General features: G+C 38.6%; 1 protein-coding gene across 1 annotated transcript; it reads left to right on the top strand.

The window, feature by feature from the left end:
• The first annotated feature begins 359 nt into the window (after nt 1–359).
• ccnj (cyclin J) lies at nt 360–8771 on the top strand. The gene is made up of 6 exons (XM_032541051.1): nt 360–511; nt 732–821; nt 3874–4084; nt 5011–5310; nt 6164–6323; nt 7760–8771. Exons 2-6 carry the CDS (start codon nt 753–755, stop codon nt 8103–8105), a joined length of 1086 nt encoding a protein of 361 aa, XP_032396942.1. The 5' UTR covers nt 360–511; nt 732–752; the 3' UTR covers nt 8106–8771.
• The last annotated feature ends 16034 nt before the right edge of the window (nt 8772–24805 follow it).

Genomic DNA, 24805 nt, shown 5'->3' with positions numbered 1-24805 from the left:
ATCAGGCCAGTGATTGGATGTTCACCATACACTAGTGATGCCTTCAAGTGCTAATCGGAATCTCTGTACTAACCTTGAAAGTTTCCTCTGGGGGCGCCTTGAAAGCACACCCGGTAGAGCGTGCGCCCCATGTAGCCTACCAAGCCTCAACCCTTATCGCAGAGGCTCGGGTTCGATTCCGAACTGCTGCCCCAACAATGAATCAATCGTGTGTGACGAAGTTTGTACTTAGGTCAAGATGAAAAGTTAATGTAGTAGTATAAGCATCTGTTTTACCACCAGCTTTGTGTTTTCCACCTGCAAAAAACACTTTCCTGCCCTCTGTTTATGCGAGTTGGTGTTTCCGGTAGCACTTGAAGGCAGCACTAGTGTTTCGTGAGCTCGTGCTGAGTCGAGCAGTCAGTCTCACACTGAGTGCAACAATAAGTGTGAGTAAAAGCATGTCACGGCTAGTTTGAAGTTCACTTCAGAAAAAAAACTGCCAGTAATATTAACTACATGTGCTCATTTGGTGAGTGTCCACTTTTGAACAGTCAACACTTTTTTTTTTAAATTCTAGTTTCGGAAAAATTCAATGAACGGCAGCCATGGGTGACGGTGCCGACTGGTCCGCTAGCGTGAACAGTTGTATGCGGCTGTTAGGCAGCGAGGTCCGGTACTTTAGCTTCTCCATGTGCAGAGCATCTTTAGCGCGACGTGTTTGACTGTCTTTCCCATGTGTTGCCTTTCAGACGCTTCCAAAGCCCTGTTAAATGGAGCTAGAGGACCAATGGTGGAAAGGACAACTCGCTGCAGATATATACCAGGCGCTACGATACAAAGTGAGTCCGGACACCAGCTGAATAACTTTAGTGATGGCTGCCACAGTAGCCAAATGAAACAATCATGGAGAAATAGGGTACTTTAAGGCATTTTAACTTGTCATGCTTCGATTACGTGCATACTTATCGTCCTCAAGTCTTCTGAATCTGTGTTCTTTTTATTGGATGTCTGAGTTTTTGCGTGTGTGTCAGACCAGTGATGTTACTTCTCTCCCTTTTTTTTTTTTTTTTTTAATTTTTTTTTAATTTTATTTGTAATAATAGTGTACCCAATTTGAAATAATTTTTCTCCAAGTACACCCTGAACAGCCTTCTGGTAGAAAACAAGCCTAGGTATATAAAGGTACACACTGCTCTGATTTACTAGTATAAAACACAATATTGTGACTGAAAGACACTTAAATGCCAGCCTGCATTTTAAATTTTTAGAATCCATCAATAAACTCATTCGTTATTGTACTATGATTATTTTAGGAATTATGCATACACAAAATCATGTTCCCCCCCCTGCAATACTGCATATAACCTGCAGGTAGATGTCCCCTTCAAAAAATATGAACTCCCCACAAGAGGTTAAAAGGAACACAATAGTACGGTGAAAAATATGGATGGGATTTATTTTTTTGTGATAAATGTCTTTTATGTAGATTTAAACTTAAAAGGAGGTTATGGATTTGTTGTTGACTCTTGAGATCCTTCAGTCACACAGTAGGCCTACACAGGGTTGCAAAATTGCAAATTTTCAAAGTTGGAAACTTTCCTTGGGAATTAATGGGATTAATGGGAACAAACTGGATATTTTTTTAATATCCCTTGTTATAATACTGTCTATAACAGGGAACTTAAATGTAGTTGAAAAAAACTATCTTGCTGAATAATCTTGGTTAAGACAACCTGATTTAACCCTTGTGTTGTCTTCCCGTCAACCATGAAAAAAACAAAAACGTTTTGGTCACTTTTTTTCAACGTTAATAGCGTTTTTTCTGACATTTTTGTCACTTTTTCAATGTTGTGGGTTCTTTTTTTTAATGTTTTTGCCAACATTTTAGATATTTTTAATTTTGACGTTTTCACCGCTTATTTTGACAGCCCATGTTTTCTGTCAAAACCTTTTTTTTTCAGTGAAAACAACAAGGACAACATGAGGGCTAATGCACCTTCAGTTGAATGTCCTCCCTATATTTGTCAATGACATGCACACACACACAGTTATCAGCATAGACTACTACATACTTGCACCATTTAGTTTTTAAAATACGGGAGTGTAAAAAAAAAAAAAGCCCACTTGTTCTTGATAGGCTGGAAACAATAGTCAGCGCTGATGGTTAGCGTAGCAAGCATATAACCATAACCATAGTACACTTTAAGGCCGCATGCTAGCTACCTTCATATATTAAGCTAAAGATCAATGGTTTGGGCTACTACCTAGCTTACTGCAGGGCTGTTGAGGCCATACCCACTGCACAGATCATTTCTAGAACGCAACATTCTACAGCAGATTGATGACTGCATTTGAGTCTAAGGACTACATCCAGTTAAGTAAGTTTTTGATTATATTACTGAGGTAAATGATCTATGGTTGGCCCAATATTTCCAGTTAAATTCCCATTAATACCCATGAAACGGAGTGAATTCCGGAGTTTCCGCAAATTTACTGGAAGATTTCTGCCCCTTTGCAACCCTAGCAGTGCACATGTACATACGTGTTTTAAATGAGCAGAAAGTTTTGAACAAAACAGCAGAATAATAATTTCCTTTACATAAATAAATACGCTTGCACTATAAATTGTTGCCTTAAAATGCGCTAGAATGCAGGAAATTAAGTGACACCATATTCTGGAGGACGACCCCCCAGACCCTCCAGTTATTAGTGTAGGGGGACGCTACACTACAGTGTTGAAACAAAAGCCATGCTCTTGGGCTGGCTGGCAATCCGTGTAACCCTAGAAATGTAATGAGTCTTTTTATGCGTATTGTTTTATGCACAAAGTTACTTCCTTTAACATAATCCTCATAGAATGCAATTGGAAATGCAGTGTCTACTGAAGAAATGTCCACATTTGTTGAGCATACACTGCATTTCCGATTTAATTTGAGCCTTTTTGCCCATTGCTCACCTGTGTCTGTCCAGCTGCTGTTAATGTTTACATTGAAATGAATACAACACATTTATTTACGATTCAGTATATTTAAATGTGTGCTTTAAAGTTAGTCCAACCTCAACAAATCACATATTACAATCACAATGCCAGTTAAACGGATTAAAAATCTGACGATATGTTGGTTCTAGTCCTTTGTCACATACAGTGGCTTGCATAAGTTTACACACCCATGCTACAGTTGATTAAAAAGAGGAATAAAAAGCATCTTTTGGAAATTGATCCTAATGTAAATAAATAAATGTTCTTCCTTAAAATACAGGTGGCGTAAGTATACACACCCCTATGTTAAATTCCCATAGAAGCAGGCAGATTTTTATTTCCAAAGGCCAAGGGAAATTTATCAGGATGCATAGTATCCTGATCCAATAAAATAACTGGCTTTAAAAATAAATTTACAATATATATAAAAAAAATAAATCACAATACATTATTCATTCTCAGAGAAAATGGGTGTTCTTAAAAGGTTGAATTTTCCTAATTTTTTTTTTTAATTAAGGCATTAAGACCAATTTTTTTTATTGCTCTTTTTTTAAACAACTTTATCATGGGTGTGTAAACTTATGCGAGCCACTGTATATGCATAACAAACAAACATTTCTGATAAGGGTCCGTTAACATAAATTATGTCTTAAACAACAGAAATGTGAGCACTAATGGTGTCCCAAAGCCACAATTTATATGTGAATATTATTTATTTATTTTACTTTGTGTATTTTCTGAGAATTTTATAGATTGCTTTGTTGTTTTTGTAGCCTAATCATGGACAAGAACTGAAATTAGCGGAGACTAGACGTCCTAAACACCTTGCATCATTGACATCTGGTTGTGATGTTACAGTTATTGTCCCTGATAAAATAAATCAATTCTCAAAGACTATGCATGTCTAACAGGAGCTGGAGTTGCCGTCCTACAAAGGCCAGTCCCCTCAGCTCAACCTGAGACGATACTTTGCTGACCTCATAGCCATCGTCAGCAACCGCTTCAGGCTGAGTCCCGCAGCCAGACACCTGGCCGTCTACCTCCTGGACCTCTTCATGGACCGCTATGATGTCACTGTGCAGCAGCTCCACATGGTCTCGCTCTCATGTCTTCTGTTGGCCAGTAAGTTTGTAGTCTCGCAATGCCAGACCTGGCTAGTCCACATAGTATTCCGGGATGGGAGAAAAACACGCTTTGGTTTATTGGTATTTCTTTAACCCTTGTGTTGTCTTCCCATTAACCTTGAACTTGGCCTTCCAGGTCAAAATTGAAAATTAATAGGTTTTTTTTGTGCTTTTCCAGTGTTTATGTCGCTTTTTCTGATTTATTTCTCACTTTTTCCATGCTTTAAAAAAAAAAAAAAAAAAACTTGAACCGGTTTAATAATAGGTTTTGCACTTATCCTTGGAATTCATGGTCAACAAACCTCATTTTTATCAAATTATACATAGTTAAAAAGGCGAATTACGAATCATTTTGACTAATAGTTAAGATGTGGATCACTAATGGGTACATGTAAAAGTTTAGTCCGGATACTGTTTTGAAACCATAAAAAAAGAATTAAAATGCTATAACATTAAATAAAACACCCAAAACATTCAATGGAAGTAGTCATTAATTTTGCCTGAAGAATGTACGGAATCATCCATGTTATTTTTGGACAATTTGGTTGAAAGAAATCCATATTTCTGATTAAAAGAAATTTGAAACGGGTCAGTTTGACCCGAGGACGACACAAGGGTTAAACCAATCACAATCGCTAAGTGTAGAATGCAGGTAAGATGCCACTGCAAAACGGGAAGGAACTTGTTTTGGTGGAACATGTGTACAAAAGTTGTTTCTTGTGCAACAGAAAACTCTGATTGGACAGATAGTCAGACAGTCACCAGAGTAAAAATTACAACACAAAGAAAGCAAAAGGGGATGGACATAAAAAAAGGGGATTGAACAAAAAAATAGAAATGAATCCACTTTGATAAAGACTAACGAGTCCCTGAGCTTCATTCTCTATTTGGTGGGGTGATTTTGCAACTGTGAACTCGTTGCAGGTAAATTTGAGGAAAGGGAGGACCGAGTGCCCAAGCTGGAGACTCTGAACAGCCTGGGCTGCATGAGCTCCATGAACCTGGTCCTGACCAAGCAGGGTTTACTTCACATGGAGCTGCTCCTGCTGGAAACCTTCCAGTGGAACCTGTACCTCCCGACAGCCGCACATTTCATAGAATACTACCTGTCCATTGCCGTCCACGAGGGAGACCTCCACGATGGCTGGCCTATGACCTGCCTGGAGAAGACCAAACTATTCATGGCCAAGTATGCTGATTACTTCCTGGAGGTTTCCTTGCAGGGTAAGTTGCATTTAATAATATACTAGCTCTTTAACAATGCACAGACGAACAGCGGTGGTGCCAACGACATTGTTTACATACTTGCGTCCTTGTGTGTACCTGGAGGATAAACGCATATCCACTAGGGCAGAGATCTTCAACAGGGGGTCGGGACCCTAAGGGGGTCCTCATAGTTACTGCAGGGGGGTTAATGAAAGTTAATGTCTGATAATAAACATGAGTCCAATAGATGCAGCCAAGATAAACGGGCCTAATAGTGATCTATTTTTATATTAACCAAGATTATGCAGCAAGATGTTTTTTTTAAATTACATTTAAGTTCCCTGTTATGGACAGTACTACAACAAGGGATATTAAAATAACAATGAAATGCTGCTTTACTGACTTTAGACCAGGTTTTGGTCAATGGCGCGATCCCTTCCCGCTGCCTCAAGATAGCAACACGCCAAGAATTCACCTGAACACAACTCCCTGTAAGACCAGGGCGCGAAGATGGGCGCAGGTGCATTTGCTATTTTTACGACGTGGGGTCTGGACGGGTTCTGCCGTTTTCTTGGAAATGTTGATAGCAAATATATTTCTTATGGTGAAACATCAAATTATACGATTCTGGGCTTCATGCTATTTTAATCCGGTTATGAAATCACTACGTAGGCCTGAACGATATGAGGAAAATATGCAATAACATTGTTGAATACCATGATAAAGATTTTACTTGCAATAATAAAGATATTAAAGTGTACTCAGTTATTATGCCAGATATTGCAATGACGATTTACTGTTTTTGCATCTGGAGCCTGATTGGCTTTTTGCTCCATGTGGTGATGGAGTGCTGTTTTTTCTCTCCCCTCAGATCATGTGTTTTTGTGTTTTGCACCCTCGCTGGTGTCTGCTGCATGCGTGGCCACCTCCCGCCTCATCCTCCACCTGTCCCCTACATGGCCGCCCCGACTGCAGCGACTCACAGGCTACACATGGGAGAACCTGGTCCCATGTGCCGAAAAACTCCTCATGTGCGTATCCGTCCGTTGCTCAATTGAGCCTGACTTAACACACACAGACATGACAGCTAATACAAATTAGGGGTGGGAATCACGAGACGTCTCCCGATACAATATCATCACGATACTTAAGCCACGATACAATATTATTGCAGTTTTAAACATATTGCAATATTCTGCGATATATTGCAGTTTATAACCTTTTTTTCACAACTTCTAATTTCTTCCAAATTTTAAATGATGTCCTCAAAAGGAAACTTTATCATCTGTTTTATCTAAAAAGATACATTTCTCTGTTTGTTCATATCACTTCAATTTTATTCCTGTAAAATGGGATTGGACTAGTAGGGGACTAGTGCAGTGGGGGGGCACAGGGTGGCAGAATTACATTAAGTTCAATCCTATCCAATATTTCTTAATCAGTCTTTTTATTGTACTTTCACATGCAGCAGAGACAATAACCCACATCCCAGCCACCCACATCGCACCACTGTTATAAAGAAAAGCAGACTTAAAAAATAAATAAAAATAAAGGACAACATTCACATCATACAATGTTATTAGCGTCTGTTCAACCAACAGGTTGCCAGATATTATTGAATTTAATATTACCTTGTAAATAATAATGAATTTGTTCAAGAGTTCAATAGTGCATAACATCGTTGATCCAGTGTTTAAATGCAGGTGGAGACTTAGCCTTCCATTTTAATAAAACAATGCATCTGGCCAAGAGAGTTGCAAATGCTATCACATTCCTATCCCATTTGCCTATGCTTGTGGTATTACTTCATAAAAATGGCAATTACCAGTGATAGGTCAGAATGAATATGCAGTGCTCTAGAAAGAAAAGCAAAAATCAACTCCAAAAAACTCAGACAATTTTGGGCATTTCCAAAACATATGTGAAATATTTCTAAGCCGATTTATTTTATGCTGTAAAATCAAGCGGGGGCCCCCACTGAGCATAAAATAAATCAGCTTAGAAATATTGGATAGGGGCCAGAATTGCACCTGATATTGACCCAGAGTGTGATTGATGTAATACAGAACCGGGCACTCTGTCACATATGTTTTGGAGCTGCCCTAAATTGTCTGAGCTTTGATTTGAGCTTTTCTTTCTAGAGCACTGCATACTGACCTATCACCTATGCTGGGACCAAAAATCAGTCAGGCGGGGCCCACGGGTGGGGGCCCTGACAGATTTTTGGTCCGTGCCTTCCCACTTTAAAAAATCCTTGAATCACCCCTTGGAAAACACACATCTATGCTGTCACAATACACAAGGACAATTGGATCTCACACAGTAGCTTATACATTTCACGCTACGCATTCAACAAGACACAAGTCAACCTCACACACACACACACACACACACACACACACACACTGAATCTTTTCAGAAATCAGCCGTGCAACTCTTTCTTAATTTATTTTATTTTTTCTTGCAGTGCACATGACGGTGACGTCAAAGAAGCCAATAAGCAGAAGTGCCAGCAGCCCGGCCAGCAGCAGCAACAGGGCCAGACGGTGTACCACGGTTCAGGCCAGACAGCCACTGTGGCCCAGTACCTGCACTGGCCCTGCGTGCAGTATCCCCAGCAGGCTCCGCAGCCGGGCCTGGCCCCTAACCACAGGCCTGCGTCCTACCTCAACCACTCCACCGCCAGCCTGCAGACTCCTAACGGCAACACCCAGCCCATCACTGCCCTACAGGATCCAAAGTCCAGCATTACTAACCGGGCTTACCAAGTCAGCATGCACTACAACTGCGCTGCTCCGTGCTTTGACAGATGATGGGTTTTTCAGGGTGTAGTCATTTTTTGGGGGGATTGAAGAGATACGAGATGTGATCTGTTTCTCTTGAAAGAAAATAGCCAAAATAACCCTAAAAAGTGTTTTTAATTTGTAAGAGACTTGATGAGATTGGTACAACTTGTTGATCCATAAGTTGTACACAATGTGCAATATGCATACTCTGCTGTAATTTTCTGTGGAGAGCCTGCAGTAGGATTTTTTTGTTTTGTTTGAGATATTGGGTATGAATGTTGTCGAGAGGTGGCTAGAGGCAGAGTTTGCACCACTGTACCCACTAGTGTTGCTGTATAATTTAGCTACAGATCAAAAAAGTCTTGTATTTATTTGAACCAAATTACCTCAGGAGTATTGAATGTAAAATACCTCATGCCTATAGTCTTTTATAAGTTAAAGGCAGTTACTAAAAGGGACTTAAGTTGCTTTGTGGTTGAGATTAGAAAGCACAGTTTATGTAAGTGTTCTGTACCTCGAACCTTTCAGTTTTTTTGAGTGTCATTTCTAAAACTTAAGGGAAAAAATACTTCTGTAGATGTCGCAATTTAAGTGCAGAGAAAATTGTTGCTCTTCTTGAGGATTCCAGTCAGTGCTGTGCACTTTGATGATGATAGTTTTAAATAAAAAAAAACTGCGTTAGTTGAACTGAGATATTTGTCCTGTTGATTTCTTTGATAATGCCTCAAAAGCTGTTCTGGTTTAAAACGGTTTCACATAATTCTACCACTATTGAAATCCTTTAGACATGGTGATTGAGGACAGCCTAATCAAAACGGGATGTGCTACAGTAATTTTATCTTTCTAGTGTCTTAAAGCAACAGAGTGTAAGTTTTTGTACCTTAAAATGTTTCTTATTGTACTTGTAACAGGGTGAACGGCACTTATGCATTCACTTTGCGGCTCTCTACCGGCTATAACAGCACTATGCAAGTTTGCCAGATCGGGTACCTGATCTGTAGTTCCAATGAGACATAATTAGACAATTCAACTTTTAACCTGTAGGGGGACCGAAGCGGGAAAAGTTACATATTGTTGCTTTAAATTATATCAATTGGTCATTAACATTATGTTGCAGCTTGTTTTTCAGCTCCCGACTGCAGTGGTTTTGCTTAATACTAGACCCAATTTAGAAAAAAATCATTCTTATTTTCCCATTTAAAAACATAGGATAATAGGTTAAAAAATGCCAAAGTTACCCTTCAAGTTTAGAAAATGATTGTGGTTTGGGTTATTGGTTTTGTAGTCTTGAATTGCCAGGCCTTCCTCCACAGCGCTTTGAAGGAGGGTCTGGCTAGTCCACACAGCCAGGGCCGGCCTGTGGCTTAGGCAGTATAGGCAAATGCTAACAGAGTATATGGCTGCAGCTGCAGCATCCCATCTCGTCCGTCCCGTCTCATCCGGTCCCGTCTCATACGGAGGTGTGTCCAACGGTAAATCCAGAGGGTCAAAATGCAAATCGCGAATAATTTTCCAGATGGATGGTTTCTGTTGACAAGATAAATGCAGACTATCGTCTGGATAAATAAACCATGCGTCAACTATCATGCTAATGAATAAAATACTTTTATTATTTGGTTTTAAACGTTTGAGTTAAAAAAAAAAACACCAAGAGAGATCTAGAGAGACTTGCAGTACAGGGTCGCAGGTCGGACTCGAACTGAGACAGCTGCATCGAGGAGCAAACATCTAATTATGGGCACCCGCTCTACACCTGAGCTATCTGGGTCTTGAAAAAGAAAAGAAAACACTAAATATTTAAATTATTTTATTAATTTGTGTGATTGCCGTTACTGTTAAATTAAAAAACAAAAAATATTGAAAGTATTTTATTCATATGCATGATTGCCGTTAACTGTTTAGTAACGGCAATTTAAAACTAAACATGTACATAAGATAAATGCAGACTATCATACTGATGATAAAAACACCTAAAATCGTGTTCGTCTATAAAAAAAAATGCAGATGATAGGCAAACTAAAAAAATCTTCTATAGCTGCAACTTTGATTTAAGTTAGGTTTGGTTTAATTTCTTTTCCCCCTTTCATACAAACAACACAAAATCGATAGAACCGCTGTGGAAGAAAAATACAATCGCATCCTGGCCCAAGACGGGCAGCAGAGATACCAGTCGAATACAGGACGGGTCCCAGAGACCCGAAGGCCGATGCCGCGGTAGTAGAAAACTACAACCGCATTCTGCCCCGGGTCCCAGAGACCCGACGCATTCTGCCCCGGGTCCCAGAGACCCGACCGCATTCTGCCCCGGGTCCCAGAGAGCCGACAGCCGAGGCAGCGACTGTGCCTAGAGCTACCAGTCGAATGCTCTCGCCATGCTGATAAGCAGTTATTTGCAGCAATGTCCCAGTGAAGTGTGAAAACAATATAGAATATAGCCTACAATTAAAAAGTCTTGGAAGAGTGTAGGCTAACATGTTTATTTTCGTAGTCTTGTTGTTGTGTGTGCAGATCGTGGATTGTTATCCCTCCTCAGATCCTGCCGTTAGTCGCAGAATCGCTGCGTCGCTGATGCAGTTTCATCAGATGTAGCCACGTTAACATGGAACAACACAAGCATAACATTCAGAAATGAGCAAACTATGTATGGCAAAATGGTTACTTTAACAGTTTTTTAAACGTTTTTCAAATTGATTGCAACAATGTGGTCACGAATTTACCCGTGACTCCATCTGGAAAATTATTCGCGATATCGTAATTTTGACCCTCTGGTTTTACCGTTGGACACACCTCCGTATGAGACGGGACCGGATGAGACGGACGGACGAGATGGGATGCTCCAGGCTGCAGCCATACCCGTCTCAATGCTAAGGGCGTAAACCACCAGGGGGCCCCCGGCCTGTGCTCTACTAAACGTCACCTTAATTAAAAAAAAATAAGCCCGACTTCTTTTACCTGCATCTAAATCTCATAATGTCAAAGCGTCCTAAACTGTCTTGGTGCCCAGGGAGGAAAAAAAGAAAAGAAGAGGAGGAAAATCGTGACAAAGACAGAGGGTAATGGTTACAGTAAAGGTGATGATGATAATGATATTATTTTGCTGTTGCAGAACAATGATCGATAATAGCATTATCCGTTAGCATGACATAGTTGGCTAATCAATAAATAGCGAGCGCTATCTGTTAGTTTTAACATCAGTTAAGTTATGGAAGGGCCCAGTGTTGGAAAATATGATTTAAATGCCCCCCCGCTTGCCATCCTCAGCAATGTGTATATATTAAGATTTAGTAAGCAGATATTATAATGCATTGGACATGGTTATTTTACCTTTTCCCAGGTGCTAATAGTCGTTCAAAATACTATTAATTTTCATACTTATAAGCCTAGCTATAGTTGGTTATAGCTCATATTATCTTAGTGTGTTCATCATGTTAAACTATGTTAGTGTTAAAGTGTAGCTACATCATTAATGTTACAGCAAAATTAACATTCCCACATGCTATAGTATATTATTCTGCAGTTTACCGATCCATTGCATTATTCTAATTAGCATTTCACTGTAATAACAACATTTATATTGTATATTATAAACAATAGTGTACATCATGCATGCATCTCTTTTTTGTTTATATTATTTTAATTTAATTTTACTTTATTCTTGAAATAATGTGTTTATTGTTAGACTGGGGTCACATATTCCTCTTCTGTCTTCAGATGCACTGCTGAGGTTTCTCAGTCAAACCCCTGCTAATCATCTCACCTCAGCAGCACCACCCAGCACTGAAGAAGCAGCATCAAGTGCCCCTCCTGTTGCCTCCACCTCAGCAGCACCACCCAGCACTGAAGAAGCAGCATCAAGTGCCCCTCCTGTTGCTCCAGTAGACCCGGCTGACTGGCCACATCCTTTAACTGATAAGGTCACTTGTTTAAACTTTTGGTAGTATTTTAATTTAATACTTTCTTTAAGCTATTTATATTGTATTTCAGATATTGAGTTCATTTGTTTTGTTTCTTTAATTATTTTTAAGTTTTTTTTTAAATGTCCAAGACAAAGCTTTTTAGTTTCTTGTGAGTATATGTACACTAGCAGACATGCAAGTACTGTACAGTGATGCAAGGGGGCGCCACCTAAAATCTTGCCTAGGGCATCAAATTGTTTAGGGCCGGGCCTGCACACAGCATTCTGGGATGAGGAAAAAACGTGCTCTGGTTTTTTGGCATTTCTTTAAACCAATCACAATCGTCTTGGGCGTGCCGGCTGCAGTAACGTTGCCGCTGAAAAATATCCTCAGAAATTATCTTGTTTTGGTGGAACGTGTACGTTCAAAAGTTGTTTTAGTCGTGCAAAAGAAACCTCCGATTGGACAGATAGTCTAGCTAGCTGTCTGGATTTACCCTGCAGAGATCTGAGGACCAGGTAACCATAGTCCTCAGAAATCCACCAGAGGTTAGAATGTCAACACAAAGAAAGAGGAAGATGACCGACATTAGGCCCAAAATTAGGAATACCCAGGGAATTTCCTGGGGCATCTGAATAATCCCGGAAGTGAAACGTCGTCGATATAGATCTGTTATGTTACTTTACTTCCAGTCAGCATGTGACATAACGTGACATGGTTCCATAAATTCCGCCACTACATGCTATGAACGTAAATAGGAGTCGTAATTGCCGCTAGAACAACGGACACATGGGAAACACTTTTAAATTTACACAAAACATTTGTAAAGTTTCATAAAGATAGGTGTTATGGCAGGACTGTATCAGATTGCATTAGCTTGTGTTCCTATCAAAGTGGCCTCTGATTGTATATCTAGTAAACAGTTTCCAGATGCTTATGAGAAGATTGGAAAACACCAGTGATGGTTTTTTTATATACTGTACCTCTCATTTTGTGATTACAATTTTAGTATTTTTACATACAAAACCATCAACTCCCAACATGAACACATACACACTCACGCACACACACACCCCTTTCGCTTTCATCGTTGCCACTCGCCCAGACAAAAATCAAGAAAAGATGACACAGTAACACATCATTCCTATCAATCGTCAAAATACACAAGACACAATAGTCAACAACAGTCTACTGGAGCTGCTGCCCCCGCGACCCGATACCGGATAAGCGGATGAAGATGGATGGATGGATGGACAATAGTCAACAAAGCAAATAAATGTGTAAATAAAAACAAAACGTGTAAATAAAAACATGACAAAATGAAATTTTTGTCCCTTTTTCAAACCTTACTACCACTAGTTTTACAGTAGGTTTTGGAATTTATGCTCAATAACCCTCATTTAAATAGAATTATACCTAATATTTGAGTTAAAAAAGCAGAAATTATGAATTATTTGGACTAATAGTTAAGCTCAGAGGAATGAAAGGGATCAATTGTATTTGCAAAGAGCGTTGTAAGGAATCCAATCCATATTTTGTGGTAATTTGGTTAAAAAGAAACCCATATTTCAGATAATGACACTTTTAGTGGGGTCAAATTCGAGGACAACAGGAGGGTTAAAATACATTGTACTTGCTCAGAGCAGGTGAGATAATGCCTTATGATTATGGCTGTAATAATACACCAAACCCATGATTCGGTTCACATTACGATTTCTGACCCACAATTCAATATAAACCTTGATTCTTTATATTTTATATATATATATATATATATATATAAAACATATAGCATATATATAACATATAACATATATACAAATTATTAATACGTTTTCTTTGTAAAAAATAGCCTACTGTTGAAAAACAAACAGAACTGATTGATGATGATTCGAGCTTGTTGAAAATTCTTCTTCTCTTACATTTACAAAGTAAAGTAAATAATACTGTTTTACAGTACTGAACAGGGTCCGAAATTAACACTCGCCAGATGTGGGGGCGGGCCGACACACAAACTCATGAACACTGGCGCACACACCAGACACCACTACCACATACCTTCACTGATAACTAGTGTTTATCTCAGGCTAATTAATTAGTAGTAAGGTGCCATTTTTGGCAGCAAGCCTTCCAAAAGAAAGCCCGGGAAACAGATCTGAGTCTCTGAGACTCTCTGAGACTCGGATCTGAGACTCTCCGAGACTCGGATCTGAGACTCGAGTCTCAGTTCACCCGTCCGGGAGGCTCTCAATATACTTTCATGTGTCACGTAGCTCTCCATAAGCAGAAAAAAAAGAGCTTAACCCTTGTGTTGTCTTCCCATCAACCATGAACTTGCCCTTCCAGGTCAAAATTTAATATTTTTTTGTGCTTTTCCGATGTTTATGTCATTTTTTCTGATTTTATTTGTCACTTTTTCCAGCTTTTGGCGCTTTGTTTAATACCTGAGCTGGTTTTATAATAGGTTTTACACTTATTCTTGGAATTCATGGTCAACAAACCTCATTAGTATCAAATTATACAGAAATATTTAGTTGACAAAGCAGAAAATATGAATTATTTTCATTAATAGTTAAAGATTATTTTTTTTGGGCATTTTAGGCCTTTAATTGACAGGGCAGTCGAAGATATGAAAGGGGAGAGAGAGGGGGAGTGACATGCAGCAAAGGGCCGCAGGCCGGATTCGAACCTGGGCCGGCTGCGTTGAGGAGTAAACCTCTATACATGGGCACCCGCTCTACCAACTGAGCTATCTGGGTGCCCTTCATTAATAGTTAAGATCAGAGGATGATGAGTGGATCTCAGATGGGTAGATGTCAAAGTTTAGTCCGGATACTGTTTTGAAACCACACAAAAAAAGAATTCTATGAGATTAAATCAAACACCCAAAAAATTCAATGAAAGTAATCATGAATTTTACCTGAGGAATGTTGAATGGAATCATCCATGTTATGTTTGGGACAATTTGGTTGAAAGAAAGTCCATATTTCTGATACAAAACACTTTGAAACGGGTCAATTTGACAACTTGCCATGTGATCTTGGCATCTGGACAGGAAGGATGACTCTGGGAGTTGGAAGCGGTTTTTGTGGATCTCAGTGTCACACTTTTGGTTTTATATTGCATATAATTACAGCCCTACTTATGATGTATTGGAACCAGCAGCAACAGCAGCCAATTAATAAAATATATATATATATATCCAGACCAGCTAAATGTCGTTCAAAATAATAAAAGTAAGGGTGCCCTAGGGCGGACCATGAACTGCAACAACGCCGGTGCGCATCTTGCTGGAGACCGTTTTATTGCATATCTGACTTTGTTTCCCCATCTCTCTTTCCCTCTTTATTTTACTGGTATTTTTCTACTGTTGGCTTCTAGTAAAGGCACAAAATGTCCAGAAAACGTTAAAGCAATGCATCATAAATGAAAAAGGAAAGGAAAAAGCTGTATAAATAGTGCCTTTCATAGTTTCTGTGTGTGTGTGTGTGTGTGGTGTTGTGTTGTGTGTGTGTGTGTGTTGTGTGTGTGTGTTGTGTGGTGTGTGTGTGGTGGTGTGTGTGTGTGTGTGTGTGTGTGTGTGTGAGTGTGTGTGTTTCAACATTTGGTCTGGGCTGCTAATGTTTTTTTTTTAAATTCAGCTTCTTAGTAATCCCACAAACAAGCGTCTGTTTTTTGGTGATAAAAGACAGTTGTCGTGCCCAGATAAGTTTTTCAGTTCAGTTGCTATTACATTGCGGTGGAAGAAGTATTCAACCCTTTTACTAATGTAAAAGTACTACTACAACACAAGTCAGGAATTGAAAATGTTACCTAAGTATAAGTATGTAAGTATCATCAGGAAAATCTACTTAAATTTAAAAAAAGAAAAGTACTCAATGCAGAAAAGTCCTCACATCATAGAAACTGGAAACGATCCAAACAGTTGTTAATTAATTGTGTTAAGCGAATGATTTCAGCCATACTTGTAGGCCGCCATATTGTATTGTATTGTATGTTTGTTACACCCACGTAAGTGGCCTGAAGTTCATACTTGTGCATTGGTGTGTGCGTTGATCTCTTTAAGGAAAAAAGGTAGCCCTGTTCTTGATTTAATGTTGTTTATGGAGAAGGAGAACCAGGAAATGAGTCGGCGGAAATGCAACGCTGCCAAGCCAGGGCCGAGCGACACGCGTCGCCGTGATGTGTAGTTACAATGTTCGAGGGTTGCACATCAAGTTATGGCACAGGGTTCGGCACCGGGTCGACACAGGGTCCGGCATAGGGTCTGGTGTAAGGTGTGTTATAGGGTCCATGTCTCCATGTACATCCGTCCATGACTTATACACCTCCAGAGTCAGGAAACGGGCAGGAACCATCACTACAGACCCATCTCACCCCGGACACAACCTGTTCCAGATTCTCCCCTCTGGTAGGCGCTACAGAGCACTGTACGCCAAAACCAACAGATTCAGGAGCAGTTTCTACCCACAAGCCATCTCTCTGATGAACAGCCGACTTCTGACCCACAGTGTCAGGTTCAGTTCTGGCCAATAACCCAGTAACACGGTCTCTACAGCACCTGTTTACTGGTTCCACTATTATTCCATTTATTCCATTTATTTAGTATTTATTCATCATTCTCATTCTCATATCTCCCTCATTATCCATTATTTATTCATCATTCTCATTTCCTATTTCAGAACTGTTCATAATGTTCATACTGTTCATATTGTAATATAATAACTTTTGCACTATGTTCCACATTTAAATAATTTGTATTGGTCTCTTCATTGCACTCATCTCTCTACATTGTTTCTGTTTAGAGTATGTATATATTAGTGTGTCTATATTAGTGTGTATATATTGTTTGTTGGGTTGTTTGTTTTGAATGTGTAAGCACATTGTGAGCAACTATGCTCCAAAGGAAATTCCTCGTATGTGTCTTCATACCTGGTCAATAAAGCTGATTCTGATTCTGATTCTGATATAGTACGTACATAGCCACAGCGTAGATTTAATGCACTAGTATAAATCACACTTGGGTAATAAATGCTAACATATGGCATTGGGGGGGCAGTAATTCAGTCCTTAGGGAGCTGGGTTGGAAACCGGACAATCGCCGGTTCAAGTCCACATACGGACCGAAAGTGTGGTGGTGTGGTTTTTTTTTACTGCCACGGTGCTCTTGAACAAGGCACCGAACCGCCAACTGCTTGGGGTGCCTTTCCATGGGCAGCCCTGTAACTGTCTGAGGGACAGTGCTATTGAGATTTACACGTTAGTCCATATTGTTTGATAAATCCATTAATGTGTGAATTCATGTGGTAACTAAAAACTTTAAAATGTGTAATAAATAAGTTTAAAAAGGGATGTTGGATTTAAAATTGTATTAGAATGTTTTACATTAGAAATATGTACATTTTGTTCTTTATTACAAATGCTATTTCTTATGTTGAAGTCAAAGGTCAAACGACCAGAGTTTAGCGAAGGCCACACCTGTTGCATTGTGGGTAAGAAGGTGTTCAGCAAGAGCCAACGTGGCTGCAGAGGAAAAATGTACGGGCTTAAACTAAGATTTGCACGGTCCGAGAGGCGCACACGGTAATTGTGCTTTTGTATTTCAGCTTTGTTATATTTGTTGAACATTTGTTGTAATTTCTTTGTATTCAATGCACTTTCTGCACTGTTGTGATGCTAACATGGTGGGGCCCGTCTAGTTAAAGAAACACGTGTAAGAGATTGTAAAACGACTGAAAGTATATTTGACTCACTATATTTCATGTGTTTATTTTCTTTGTAGTTTTCACGGTGTCTTGTGGATGGAAACGTGGAGATAAATGTCATAAAGACCTCTGTATGATGCGTGGCCGTATTCAATTGGACCAGTGGAATTACAAGCCCCCTCCCCCTGACATCTCTCCATTAGTGCACGTATAGGTACTGAGCATGTGTGTGTAATTCAGGCCTGTGTGTAATAACAGAGTGTAAATTGTAATTTCCCCTTGTGGGACTAATAAAGGATACAGTGTTATTATAGTGGACTTGTTCTTGCCCTGTTTGTAATATTTTACTACTCACACAGTAATTTTAAGTATATATTATTATGGTTTTTAATGATTTTTTAGGAGGGGGACAACCCTCAGTTTGGTAGTCCCGCCCTTGACCCCCCCCCCCCCCCCCCCCCCCCCCGTGATTTCTGCTCCTGGGCTTAGTTGGGGCGAGCCCGGGCTCCCCCACCTTCCCAAACACTGCTGTTTACTTACTGTGGATATTACATCAGTAGCCAAACAGGTGGACCAATAAGTATGAAGTCATCCAGGAAGCTTCATGTATTTGCCTATTTATTCACCGTATCCTCCTGTGTCCGGGTTACGTAGCGACTAAACTGACATACCTTTCAAAATGTTGGCTCAGCGGTATTTCTTTTGCCAGTCTTCTAACTTCACAAAGGCGTTTAGTGCGATGCAGGAAAACCACAACTCTGGACAATGGCAGAGGAATGAAATTAAATCCTCCCACCCAGGCAGCGGGGGTGGAAGCTTTTCTCTATGAGACAAAGAATCATCAAATGAACTTATCAACTTCTTTTTTTAAATTTCCAGATATAGTTCCGTAGAGAGGCACAACAGAAACAAGTTAAATGTCTTTCACATACGTTTCTGTGGTTGCTGAAGTGCTAAACCCCCGCCACCCACCTATCCATCTGTTACTCCATGCCTACTCAAACACCAAAAAGATTTAGCCTACTGTTTTTTTCATACTCTGAATGTACATTTTTGCACGTAACAGTGTGATGTAATCCTCTGATAAATAAGGTCTACCATGGAAAGAAATCCATAAAACTGAAAAAAAGAAATGTTGGTAATATATTTGGTCACATTGAGAGGAGTTTGTATTTTTTTCTCTTGATGACAGCAGTACTTACTTAGACAATGTAACCCTTGGAATACATTTCTATCTGCACTCTGAGTGATTTTGAGATATGGAGCTTTGAAATTTTCACATCCGAGATAGCAAATTGTATTTGCCACAGTGACAAGCACATTGTAAATCACATTATTTCACCTTCTTAAACGTTTTTTTCAGAATAGGTGTTCTGCAGATAGAACCCTTTCTGATTTATTCAACAGTGGATCCCAATGAACATACATAAATACGTACTGTATACATTTTATTTGGATTTTGTCCAGCATTCGAAGGCAGGCCATGACAATAGGTAGACAGTTGGAGCCTGAGACTTTGAGCTTGACATAGTAGAGCTGCGTATCATCAGCGTAGCGGGGAGACATTGTCTTGTTGAATATTGTATAAAAAGAAAATCGATATTGTGGGGCGACCTCTAGCTCTCCATTTGCTGCATGTCATCCTCTCTCACCCCCCTTTCACTGTCTACACTATCTCATAAAAAATAAAACATTACAAAAGTAAGTGAAAGAATATTGTGATCTTTGCATCAAAACAGAAAAAGGCCTAGAAACATTGTGGGACTCCATGCATATGGTATATGAATATCCCCCATCCATGATCAATTAGCCATGAAGAGATTCCTTCTTACATTAAAAAATATGAAATTCCTTCTTTTTGTTTCCCCGGACAGTGTTCCTCTCAAGTAGCCTGATGTGTTTCATGTGCGAACTACCAGCTCAGCGAACCAATCAGCATCCTCCGAGGAGCTACTGGCTGTAATGAAATGACAATGATAAATAAATCCAATAAAATTGTACTCCAAACATTAATGATGAAATAACATTTTATAATGAATAAATGTTGTCAATTATTTCAAAAAATATTGTTTCATGTACATATGTATATATTGTAGATATTAATTTAACCCTCATGTTGTCCTCGGGTAAAATTGACCAGTTTTCCTACATCAATGTTCTTTTTAATAACCCAAAATAACATGTTTGATTCCACACAATGCTCTTTGGCAAGTACAAATCTCTACTTTTATTAATTTTGGGGCGTCTCATTCAATTTTATAGCATTTGAAAAAAAAAATGAAGTGGTTTTGAAATAGTATTGAGTAATTGTTGACATATTCCAGTCTGTGATTATAAATAAACATCCATTCCTTTAATTGTGGTCCAAATAATCCATAATTTCTGCTTTTCTAACTCAAACATTAGGTATCATTTCTTAAAAATGAGGTTTATTGAACCTAAATTCCAAATATAACTGTAAAGCTAAAGTTAATAAGTTAGTGTTACGGAGTGTTGAACGTCAAAAAAAAGTGACAAACATTGGAAAAAAGGGACAAAATTGTAAGAAAATGTTTTTGACATTGATTAAAAAGAGTCAACAAAAGTGTTGATTTTCAATTTTGACAGGAAGACAACACAAGGGTTAAGTCATTTACTACATAGTTTTGTATTTATTTCTTTATTTTTACATTTTTTACGTTTTTGACACTAGTATGAAGTACTGGCCTGTGTACAGTTATTAGATGCATGCAAGTTGGACTAATGGCTGACAAGCACTATTTTCTGATTTCTTTAGCAATTATTTTTTAGGGGTACTCCTGATCCCCAGAATTTAAAGATACATATCACATTGGGATATCATCAAATAAGCTACACTATGTCCTCTAACAAATAAGGACGTATTATCTAGTGCTTTACTAAATATAACTGTATGACTGTAATGTAATAGTGTTACCATGTGACAGCCTCACTCAAGGAACCCTTGTGTTGTCTTCCCGTCAAAATTGAAAATCAACAGTTTTGTTGACACTTTTAATAGATGTTTTTAACTTTTTCTTACGTTTTGTCTCTTTTTTCAACACTTTTAATGCTGTCACTTTTTTGGACGTTTTCAACACTACGTAACACTAACTTATTAACTTTAGTTTTACAGTTATTTTTGGAATTTATGGTCAATAAACCTCATTTATAGGAAATGATACCTAATGGTTGAGTTAGAAAAGCAGAAATTTGGATTATTTAGACTAAAATTAAAGCAATGTACGTTGATGGATAATCACAGAGTGGAATATGTCAACTTTTACTCAATACTATTTCAAAACCACTTCAATTTGTTTTCAAATGCTATAAAATTGAATGAGACACCCCAAAATGAATGAAAGTAGAGAATTGTATTTGCCAAAGAGCTATGTGTGAAATCAATCATGTTATTTTGGGTAGTTAAAAAGAACCGTGATATAGGAAAACGGGTCAATTTGACCCGAGGACAACATGAGGTTAAACAGGGATCAAATCAGGAATAAAAACTTCTGTTACATATTTTTTTCCCCCTACAGCAGCTGATGCATCCTCCTCCTCCAGATTCATGAGCTCATTACACACGAATCGCCTCATAAAAATCACATTGTCCACCCTCTGAAGAAGGATGACTAAGCCCATTACAGGCATTCAGATGATGTATTGCATTCAAAGTTTTAAAAATACATTTTCTATTTTTCGTATCCCGATAAGCACCCATTGCCGATTTCATAAGACCTGTCTTTTTCTCTCTTTTTTTCAGTTTACTGTCTATATCCCTGTTGAAAATGTGGTTATGTAACAAAAAACTTACATCCAATGTTATTTGGTCAGAATAAAACTGGTAATATCATGTACCATTACATTTTGATTCTGAAGCTTTTTCTATTTAAAAAAAAAAGGTTTTAAGGTTCTGTGTTACTTACTGACATCAGTAGGTGAAAAACATGTCGGCTTTGAAAAAAATCAATTGCCTCATTGCCACTTCTAAAATAAATGTACCTAATATAAATGTGATGCACTCTCATTGTCTCCAATACTCTGATGCTACGGAGCAAACATATGTTCTATGCTGAAAGCAGGTTAGAAGGTATAAATTAAGCCAAGCTATGTTCAGATCAATACTGCATTCTACACTATATGTAGATATACTATATATCTTTTTATTTTGTCAGAAAATGTGTGAAAAAATTCATTTTATTTTTCATTTTTACAAGTATCAAACAGTCGTTATGCAACCACCACCTAACGAACCACCATGTAAATGACCATGTTTCCCTTTTACTTCTTTTGGTTGCTTTAAAATATAATAAACACGATGAGTAAAGCCATCAATAAGGTTACTAATATCGGTTTCTAATTAAGAAAAGCACATCAATCATTTAATAATACTGCATTCAGATAACTTCCATAGTGCAGTGTAACTTATTTCAATTCTATACTTTGTAAAACACGATGAACTGTATTCTTAATGTGAACTCACAAGTATTGTTATCATGTTTATTTTGTAGGTTATCTGTAGGTTCATGAGTTTTGGCTCAGGAACGTGCTCAATGCATGCAAATGGAAAATTTTCGACTGCAATTAATCCGTCATAGTAATTGCTATGGACATTGATCTTATGATGCTCGTTTGGCATGTCGCTCTGAGGCTCTGTATTGAATTTGGCTAAGATCGGCCATTAAGGGGCACTATAATAAACGCTTATGTTTTTTTTTTTTAAACAACTATGCATTCAAATGGGAAGTTTGCAATTGCAATAACTCAGCCACAGTAAATGCTATCAACATGAAACTCGGGATGCTTGTTTGGCATGCCAGTTTGAGGCTCTGTACCAAATTTGGCAAAACTGGCCATTAGGGGGTTCTATAGTCAACGTAGACCAGTTTTGGCAATCAATGTTAATGGGATATTTGCAATGGCAATGTACAACAGACCTTGCGGCTCACACCTCTCGATATTTATTGATGTTTGCCTCTCAATCTTTATGTTTTGGGTCCTGATTTTGCGTGCTCCCCAGGTCGTCGTGGGCGACTTGCGTCGGGGGCAACTGGCGCCAGGAGGCTTGGACCCCATCAAACTGCTTAAAGTTCTAGTAAATCATTGAATTCTACGTATCTGAGTCATGCATTTGTGGGTCCAAACTGCACTTCATGTGCTAATTTTAGACATTGCATAACAATGTTTCATAACCAAAATTTGAAACCAAACAAAATGCTCATTATGTGATAACAATCACTGTTAATTCTAATTCTATGCAGCTGCTCTCCGCAGAGATGCTTTCATAACGTTTTGTTGATGTTATGCAACTCAACCATTTCAAAGCCTTTCCTCTTCATTAAGTTCCTCTTTTTTTGCTGTTCATCCACGGTAGAAGATATTGAAATCTGCAGTTTTCAATTTATTTATTAAATCACATTGGTGAAGAAGGAGACAAAAATCTTCAGATAATACAGGTCACGCTGTACTTGTAATAGTCAATCATCAAATTTATTGCAGAAAAAAAGAACTCCCTTTGTTTTGATGCTCAAACTAATGATAAATAATAATGATAAAAAGTCTTCCAATGTAAAAGACCATGAAACATTATGAGGATGGACTGAGAAAGGTCACCCATAAAGTCAAGCTTTCTGTTCCTCGTCTGTCTTTCGCTGTGTGCTTACACTTCAACTATGAGAGGAAACCACTACACGCTTTGCTCCTGTAGTCTGTGAAAAAACAAAGTGTTGCATTATGCTGCATTGTGATGAAAACGGTTTGATAAACTGATGATTATGTCAAGAGGTCAGCAGCAGCTCAAAACCATTCTGTAATACCATGACAGAAATCTGGAACATTTGAATGTACATTTTGCTGTTAATCGAAGTTCAGATCACTTTTGTTCTGTTTTTCAAATACATTTAAATACCATTTTGTATTATCTAAAAACTAGGTATATTGGATATCTGCGTCATATGAGGTCAGAGGTAGGCCTATCAGAGGAAGTACAGTATATATATGATCTGATAAGAAATTTGGTTGTAAGGTGTGTGTCTGTGTGTGTGTGAGAGAGAGAGAGTGAGACAACTGTCATGTTGTCATATTTCCTTTTTTCATTTGCATATTACAAATAGGCTACTTGATTTATGTCCACTGAATTGTCCTCATATTTGCCCAGCTGGTTAATCCTACTTAATACCACCTAAACAACAGCTGTCTGAAATAAATGATTAAACGTTATTTCTTAATGTCATTTGAATGGTGTTTTGGCAAAAACACTATTCTTTGCCCTTCTTAAGTCAGGTCTATGGCGATTTTAACCTTTGGCTTTTCAGGACCATGGTCAGCTCAGGGTTTAACTGCCTCAAAGTAACGTCCGCAAATACACCTAAGTATAGCGAAATGAAAAAACAAAACAAAAACAACCTTAGACTAAATGTAACAAATAGTTAGCTCAAACAATTTGATAGGATGTTAGAAGCAAATGAACTAAATGGCAGTTAAATGGTATTTGGCTTGCATATGAACACTCACGAACACACGCAAATCAGTTAGGGGTACACGTTTATGTTTTAGAAGATAGACTAGCCACATAGGACGCAACAATGTATCTAACATTACTGAGGGAAAATGTAAACTATCCCTTTTCGTTATAGCTTTCCATTCATTTCCTCTTTTAACGTGCATTTTGATTGGCTTTCCCCGATGCTTCTAGCCAATCAGCTTACGCCTGCTATGGAGGAAGGAATAAATGCAAGATGGCTCCTCATATAAAAACAGTCTTCTGGGTCGCCCTCAACGTGCTACAAAATAACTCTTTACACCGTGTTAGGTTAAAATATTTATCCGCGAAGAGTTCTGAAGGGTAACTTTAGCTATACATTGATATGCGTATGGTACTCGGCGATATTTTGTGGGAAAAGATACAGAAGAGACAAGAGGAACAACTTTGAAACCATGAATTGGTGGTGAACTCAGACAGAGTCGGGGTGGTCAGAAGCACACAGCCTGGGCCTCGGCTAGCTAGCGGTAGCTGCTAACTGGCTAATGACTTCATCTAGTTACAGTTATCTGCGGCATTGGAAACGTTAAACAGCAGAGAGGAAAAAGTCTCAAATTACTGGTTGCCTGTTGAATGTGGGACGAGAAA

This window comes from Etheostoma spectabile, chromosome 17 (genome assembly GCF_008692095.1).
Source record: "Etheostoma spectabile isolate EspeVRDwgs_2016 chromosome 17, UIUC_Espe_1.0, whole genome shotgun sequence".
Taxonomy (NCBI): Eukaryota; Metazoa; Chordata; class Actinopteri; order Perciformes; family Percidae; genus Etheostoma; species Etheostoma spectabile.
Note: the sequence above shows the minus strand (reverse complement) of the source record. Positions and strands in the feature narration are given on the sequence as shown.

What these genes read in the sequence shown, in the direction of transcription:
- ccnj (XM_032541051.1), top strand. Translation starts at nt 753, where the DNA reads ATGGAGCTAGAGGACCAATGGTGGAAAGGACAACTCGCTGCAGATATA. An exon ending in ACCAGGCGCTACGATACAAA is followed by an intron (nt 822 to 3,873) that starts GTGAGTCCGGAC and finishes CATGTCTAACAG; the next exon opens with GAGCTGGAGTTGCCGTCCTA. An exon ending in CCTGGAGGTTTCCTTGCAGG is followed by an intron (nt 5,311 to 6,163) that starts GTAAGTTGCATT and finishes CTCTCCCCTCAG; the next exon opens with ATCATGTGTTTTTGTGTTTT.